Below are 8,333 nucleotides of genomic sequence, written 5' to 3' on the forward strand. Positions count from 1 at the left end.
ATATATATATGTATGTATTTAATTTATATATATATATGTATATATATATGTGTGTGTGTGTGTGTGTGTGTGTGTGTGTGTGTGTGTGTGTGTGTGTAGGTACTTATATATATAGCCTAGACCAGGGGTTCGCAATATGCAAAGGCCCAAATCTGATATATACTGTATTCATGGTCACAGGCCCAGAACAATTGGTGATAAGTAAATGACTGTTATTAAACTTGCTTATATCATGAAAGCAATGTACCCTCACCAGCCACTTTATTAGGTACACCTGTACAATTGTATGCATTTCAATATTTCAGTGCAACATTTCCATCTTAACATCTGTGTTTATGAAGCTCAAAATGATTGTTTCTTGTGAAAATGTCATACATGTATAAATTCAATTCTATGTTTATTATTGAGGCCATAGTTAAAGGTGGTGTTGTACTGGATTACACTATATTCAGAGGCATTCCTAATATTCTGACCCTCTCAAGTATGTAGCTGGCGAGGACAAAAATATAGAAACATCAACACCACCTTTAACTGTGACCTCAATAATAAACATAGAATTAAATTTATACATGTATGACAATTTCACCAAAAACTGGAACATTTTGATCCTCATAAACACAGATGTTTAAGCAGAAGTGTTGCATTGAAGTACATACAACTGTACCTAATAAAGTGGCTGGTGAGTGTACATTCAAGTCTGAGACAAAATACATTCAATCCTAGAGGAAAAAATGCCAGTGTCTGAGGCTTCAGTAGTTCTTTCTTGCTATGTCATACATCTCACGAACAACTTGCCAATTCATAGGAAGATTTTAACTGTTGAAGTTTTGCTTTCCTCACCTCTGTGTTCTGTCTCTGTGCAACTCAAACACAATGGTCTCATGCTGGACTGGGGCAAAATGAACACAGATTTCTCTGTCCACTCATCTTTGAAAACTCGCCTGACTGGTCTCTTGACTAATGACTCGACTATTTGGGGGCAGCCCTAAATTTAAACTATTTATTGAAACTGTATTTTTTCAGATATGGGAGAAGCACCCAAACATACTGTTACTGTTACTACTGGCCCTGACAAAATATGGAAACAGCAGTCACATTAAAAGCATATAAACTAATTAACATCATTTCCTGTGGTCTCTCTGCAGAGCTCATACCTGTTTCAACCGGCTGGACCTACCACCGTACCCATCCTTCTCCATGCTGTGTGAGAAGATGTTGACCGCTGTGGAGGAGACCAGCACCTTTGGGCTGGAGTGAAACCCTGGTCTGTCTGCCAGTCAATGGCTGCTGCTGGAAGTGAAAAGAGGAAACCAATCACAGAAGCTAGACAAGAGTTCAGAAACTTCAATTTATGGTTTGTATTAAATTTTATAGCAGAGGCTGATAAGACATTTGAACCATGAAGCTGCACTTTGATCTCTTCAGAGGCAAACGGTTTTTGTTCCTACACACAGACCCACATGGCTTTCAGGACTGGGATCATAACTGCCCAACTGACCAATCAGAGACCAGGATGTCTTTTTCCCCTACTTTCTCTTTGATACCAAGAGCAACCACTGCCTTCAGTGCAAAAGCGGAGTGGGTTCAGCCTCTTTTCTTCTAGTTTGAATAGACCTCAAAACTGAGAGCTTCGAGTGGCACATTTGATGTAGTACACCACTCCTTTGTGGCCTGTTGTGAGAACTACACTTTCTTTTTCAAAGCCTTTTAGAAGACTCCCAGGCATAACCTTTGGTAATGTCTGTTGGCTGTTCTAGTGAACTTTACCTACAGCTTATTTTGGAGTCCAGACAGAAGCTTTGATATTGTTACTACATCTTTTTCATCTACAAGAAAGAGCAATTTTCTAATGATGTGGCAGTGATGTTATGATTTGAGTGTAACTAATTGTATGATGTGTGGGCAGTTTTTGTTTTTCTCTACCAGATCTGGATCAGCTGGCCAGCACTTACTTGAGTTAATTAGTTGGTTAATTTAATTAAATGACATACAGCATGTAATCAGTAAGGCCATCCAATTTTAAACTGCCATTTTAAGTCCAGTTAATAATGTACTGAAAGAAAAGGACCAATAATGTGTCAGCTGTTTCTCATTGTTTTTGGCTTGTTATTCGTATTGCACACAATAACTAGAACCTCTGAGAAAGACTGTCTACACATGTAATGTTGAGCTTGTGTATTTATGACTGAATTTGATTACTCATATGTAAACTCTGATATGAAAAGTTGAACTTTTTAATAGTTACTCTATAATTGCACTTTGTCATTTTATTAACTTTCTATTTATCATAATTTAACATGTTAATTTAATCAGGTTATTTAGTAGAGCAGGTAAACAGTAAAATCAAACTGTCTGCTAAATAGAAAAGTATGAACATTTTTGTCTGAAATCCACTTTAAAGGAGCTTTCCATGAATGTTCTCTTTACATTCCTCCCTGCACTATGAACGTAAGCATGTGTTGAACTGCCACGTGGAACTACGGCTACAGCTGGAACCACAAGGTCAACTGTTGAGTTCCTGAGCTAACACTTCTGAATGACTCGTTTTATACACACAGCTAAATCTAGACCATATGGAAGCTTATTTCTGCCAAGGAAAAAAATCTCATACTTTTGTCTTAAGTCAAAAGTAGTCTCTTAATAGTAACTTAGTATCTTATTTATGACAAAAAACGATTAGCCTGTCAATTTCAACTTTTTCTCTTAATTCTGACTTAGTAAAAGTCATCACTATTGCACTGTCTTGTCTCAGTCTCCTACTGCCATAGTATCTTAGCATAAGACTTGGTTTTATCACAAGTTAACTTTTTCTTCTATTATTTTTCATTTCCTGATGGAAATGGGCTTACATACGACAAAGGTGATAACAACGGCCCGACTGTGTTTTGTTAATTGGACAAAAACAACTTAACAGCACATTTTAAGCAAAATCAAACTGATGTTCTCGATTTTTGAAACTGCTTTTGATGAACTCACAGACCTGCCATTTAACTTTTTTTTTTTTTTTTTTTTTTTTTTTTTACACTTTTAGCGATGAACCCTAATCCAGAATCCAAACTATTATTGCTGTTTGACTTGGATAGGAACATACTGTAGGTTAATGAATTTTCACATCCACTTAAAATGGGATTAAATGCTTAAATTGTCATGTTGAAAATATTGCTAATATTCCTCTCACTGAATGCACTATCCTCAGTCTAACCAAAGTTAAGAGCCTAAACCAGCTGCCTCACATTAAACTCTCTGTACAGTCACTTTGAATATGAATGTTTGTCAGCACTCCTCTCCTAAAGTAAAAGTTCATCTCTACATGCCAGCTTTTTCTGTTTCTTTCCACATCATTTTGACTGTAAGTTAACAAAACAGAGTGGGATAATAAATGGACATTTGTATGTTTTTACTCAACATGAACTGCTTAGTTTTAAATATATGTTATTACCCAGACAGTTTCCGAATATTTAACCATGTATTCACAGAAAGATTATGTGTAGGCTATTTGCATTTCATATGCATTCTTCATATAAGCTATTTGGAAGCTAGACTAATGTGAGCTATAGGCTACATGTAAACTAAATTATACAATAATTCTGCAGATTGTGTTTTGTGTTGTTCTCTACCAGTTTAAGTACCTCTAAGGAACCAGTACAACCAGAAAAATGCAGTATTCTCCTTGCTAAAGAGTGAGTAAAGCTGATATCTTTATATAAAAAGGGTTTTTTGCCTCAGATTATTTTTTTACAATATTTATGGGAAATAATTTAAACATTATCAATCAATTCAGTTTTATTTGTAGAGCACTAAATGTCAGCAAAAACCATCTCAGGGCACTTTACGTAGTAAGGTAGTAAGTAGATAGTATTTATTTAATTATTAGTTTTTGTCACTTTCTGGCAAGGTGAAAACTGCATTGTACTGGTCCTTTAAATGTAATCTTTAAAATATACGTAACCCATAAAAGTGAAATAATAGAAATCTGATGCAGAAAACCCCATTCAGTCAACAGATATTAGCTGTAGTCACTGTTTTGGAAAGGAGAATCATATGATACTAGCATTTTAGAGATACTAAAAGCAGGTATAAATGTACTGGAGGGCTGATACAGTTATATCTATCTATGAACCCAGATGAATCAGATCAGCTGGTCAAACTTCAAACATTCATTTCTTAGATGATGCCTATTCAAATTGCACACAACACTACACAATAAATGCATATAATACATCTTTTATTAAATATAAACTTTATGATTATATTTGTTGATGTTGATTTTTTTCCCCACTGTGGTCACCTGTGACAGTTTACCCACCTCTGGGCTTTTCCATATATTTCAGTTTGGAGTAGTATACAGTATATTAGTTTCACAAGAACTCTATTTTACTCCCAAATACAGGAAGAAACAAACTTCGGGGGCGGCTCAGGAGGTAGAGCGGGTCGTTTCCTAACCGGAGGATTAGCGGTTCGATTCCCGGCTTGTCCAGTCAACATGTTGAGGTGTCCTTGAGCAAGACACTGTATCCCCAGTTGCTCCCGGTGATGTCACCGGTGTGTGAATGCGTGAGTGCTTGGGAGTGCGAATGGGTGAATGGCCGAATAATGTGAAAGCGCTTTGAGTGTGCTGTAAAAGCACAGAAAGGCGCTATACAAGTATAAGACCATTTACTTTGTAATGAAGACCTTATATAATTGAGTCTGGGTGTACTGTAGCTGATTCTCCAGTTGGTGGTAGTGATTCACAAGTTGTGTAAACTTATGCCTGTACCCCAATGTGGTCTACACATGTGCCCGCTTCCTGACACCCCAATTTCCACCTACATTTCTGCAAAACTCTACAGTAGAATATTAATTTGACCTATTATGTAACAGCAATATGGGAGTGGAGTTTTATTTGTATAATTGTATAATTAATAAACTATATTATATGAGCTTTACTGCAATTAGAAAAGACTGTCACTTCTAAAAAATACAATAGTATATGACTGGGGTTGTTGTGTTGCCAGAACTAAGAAGAAGTAAGAAAATAATAATAATAATTTCACATGAAAAATCACAAATCCTCCGTGTAGTTGTATGAGTCTATTAGAAATTAGACAATTTGCACATTAAACTGAATGAGAAGAGTGATTTGATGGTACATATACATAAAAAATGACCTCAAGGTATTATCATAGGGCAAACAGCTACCAAAATAAAGCAAATATAAGCAGTTTAGTAGCCTATTAATTCATCTAGTCTGCCTAAGATTCAGTAACAAATTACATGTCATTTATAGTAGCCTTGTGATTAACAACAGTTTGCAATCCTGCGACTTTGATATTTTCTAGAAGCGTACCGTACATTGAGGCCATCTTGCGACAGTCACAGCTTTTAAGGACATTCCTTCCCCAACCTGCGATGCCTAACCAACCGGAAGCGCGGATTGATTTCTCCATGGCAAGCAAGAGCGCTAAAAAAATCAAAGGTGCGCTTATTAAATCATCATCCATCTGACTCGGAAAAAGGATTTCACGAGTTTAAATATCTAATTGACAGGCTGTCCGCTTAAACAGGGGATTATTCTTTCGGATATGGGATCTACCTTCAGGGTCCCCACCTGCTGGGCACCGTAATGGTGGTGAGTATCCAGATCTTTGGAGAAGGTTCTCTTATCATTTTTACGTGAGTTTATCTCCACTAAAGAATTTTAAATCAGGGTTCTATGTCTTTGCTGAAACAATACGACATACATATAATGCTGTCTTTTATTTGCACGTCACGCAATAAAAGAGCAACCTATTGTGTTTTCTGTACGTTTTTGTTTTGTCTTTAATATTCCTCCGCCAATTGCAGCTACTGTGTAATTGATAGCCTATTTCAAAAATGTTTTCATATCATTCAGGATTTTATTTATGTAGACATGTACTCTACACTTTCTTAAAATTGCCAATTCACATTTGAAAATTGAATATTACAGTCCAGCTATGCACTGTCTGAGGATAAGGTGCAAATTTAAAATGAAACAAATCAAGTAAATGAAAATAACCCGCATGTCGTGACAAACAAAAAAGGCTTGAAATATTTGCATCCTCCGACGTGCTGGCAGGGAACAACCCTCACAGCTACAGGCTCCTTTGGTCTGAAATGTCAACTGTTTATCCGGCTGTATGTTTGATGCACAAAATTGATGCCAAAATCTAAGGTGACAGTGAAAATAAAATCTATTTCTGGTAAACCATTTGCAGCTTGTTTAGGAGGTTGAATGTAAACAATACACACATCTGGTAAGGACACGCCCAGACTCACTGAGACCCATTCAGAGCTTTATGTAAGGGCTTTTTTGTTAACCTTTTACACCACTGAACCCCAGTACACCTATACTTTGTAGAGATGACCCTGGTACTAGGGTACTGGTTGTTGGTTCAATATTTAATTGTAGTCTAAAGGAAAAGGAAATGTGGAGAAGTGAGGGTAAACATCCTAATGCACAATATAGAAAACGATTAAGCACTTCCATTGTTTGGAACAATTTAGAACACAGTTCAAGGACCCTACTGTGGCTCCCGGACCCCAGTTTGGTCACCACTGGTTTCCACGGGGTGGCGATGGGTGGCTGCTGCTCCTGACTAAAAGCTTCAACCTCAGTCGGTCGTTCACCGGTGTATGTATGTATGTATGTATGTGCCGTCGCCTTTCTTCTTCTTCTCCGCTCCTGGGAGTCGCCTTGCTGCTAGTGGTGTATCTGGAGTGGTAAAATACATGACGACCGCGTCTCATTCGACCAGCGCTAGTCTGTGAAAAATATAGCACGAAAAGTGTCGATTGTTTGAGAGCTGGAGGTAACGCGAAGACATCGTCAACATGGCGACAACTGCTGCGGCCCTCTCGGCCTTTTTTGGACACCGCGACAATTAAGGTATCGTCTAACATCCGCCGTCATTTTCTTTCTGATTTCTGATTAGCCCTAGCTACTTATATCCAGACGGGACTCTATCTGTAGCCACTAGCTGTTATGAAAAGTGATGTAGCAGTCCTAAAAAACAATACAAAACAAAAAACATAGTATCATACACGTCTGCTGCCTTTAGCTTATTACAGGTATCACCGAGGGTGAAAAACGACCTTAGAGTGCTTTAAGGTCACAATAAACTGGAGTGTTATAGACACGTTGTTTTTGTTTGGTGTTAAAAACGCAAAATGTCTCATGCGTATCAGGTAGGTTTCCATTTCTTAACTGTCCCCTCGAGCACCATTTTTCTTTCAGCCCCATTTTTAAGCACAATGGACAGCAGCACCCTTTTGACACAACGTCAGCTGATATTGTAGTCATAATTCAAATGGATTTGAGCAGCTCGGGTACAATTTGCGAGCAAAGTCTGAAAGGTCTAGCTCAAGAACACTGTTGATAACACACTGTTATTATTAGGTCTTGTCTAAATGTCTGCTACAGAGTTGGGCTGTCACGTGTTTGTTGTCTGTTGCAACTGTTCTCCTTCAGCACCATGGATAGAGAAACATCTGCCCATAGAGAAAGACAGTCAGGACAGGCTTTTTCCTTAGGGGTAAAGCAGGCGTTGTTCTGGAGATGTGAACATGTGTGGGCTACATGGTACAGCAGGTACCTTGAAGGACAGCCTCATATATACTGTACATTATAACATGTTTTGGTTTCTGTATTTGTTCCTTCTTTTAATACTGGTTGGTGCATAAATGGCTTCCACAGTTCAGTTGAAGGTAAAATGGGGTTTTACCAGGTTGAGTGACACAAATTAAATCCAATATAACATTTTTTTAACTATGAAAATCAGCAGTTTTGCTTCTCCAGACACTTGTGATATAGGAACAGTAACAGGAATTTTAGACTGCTGAAGCCTCATGGTTGGCTTTTGCTTTCTTTTTTGGGATCTCTTAACAGCCAGCATGGAGAGGATGAATAATGAGAACTGCCAAAATGTTTGAGTGTTGTTTTAGGAACCAAACTTTAACAACTTGAAAAAGTGTGAAATCATTCTTTAACTAGTATGCCACCTTAGATAGCAATACTGATATTGCTAATGAGATTTAGAGACTAACATAGGCCTTGTGTCAAGGTGGTCATTAGATAAACATTCTGAAAGGCTTTTCATTGTGTCACTGAGTGAAAACGTGAAAACTACATATAAAATATCTAAATAAGATTTGATGTGTACAAGAATTTTGATACAAGCTCTAAAGGCTGTCTGATTTTATACAGTGATTCCTCTCAGCACCAGGATACATAACTAGAAATCTTGTTTTCAGTCTATCATGCTATGCTAGGTGAGCATAGCACCTCCCCCCCCCCCCCACCCAACCCCACCCGAGACGCGCATACAGCGCTG

The 8,333-nt window shown here is 37.8% G+C and overlaps 2 protein-coding genes across 2 annotated transcripts in view; both read left to right on the forward strand.

Annotated features, from left to right (window-relative positions):
- hecw2b (HECT, C2 and WW domain containing E3 ubiquitin protein ligase 2b) overlaps window positions 1-3,405 on the forward strand; it is a 72,085-nt gene extending 68,680 nt beyond the window's left edge. The window contains exon 30 of the mRNA XM_020615344.1: window positions 1,146-3,405. Within this exon, the coding sequence (XP_020471000.1) occupies window positions 1,146-1,257 (112 nt within the window). The 3' untranslated portion in view covers window positions 1,258-3,405. The remainder of the gene's footprint in view (window positions 1-1,145) is intronic.
- Window positions 3,406-5,349: 1,944 nt separating this feature from the next.
- LOC109968821 (sodium channel protein type 2 subunit alpha-like) overlaps window positions 5,350-8,333 on the forward strand; it is a 48,443-nt gene continuing 45,459 nt past the window's right edge. The window contains exon 1 of the mRNA XM_020615357.1: window positions 5,350-5,611. The gene's annotated coding sequence lies outside the window, so the exon portion shown is untranslated. The remainder of the gene's footprint in view (window positions 5,612-8,333) is intronic.

The sequence above is a fragment of the Monopterus albus genome, unplaced genomic scaffold (genome assembly GCF_001952655.1).
Source record: "Monopterus albus unplaced genomic scaffold, M_albus_1.0 scaffold163.1, whole genome shotgun sequence".
Lineage (NCBI taxonomy): Eukaryota > Metazoa > Chordata > Actinopteri > Synbranchiformes > Synbranchidae > Monopterus > Monopterus albus.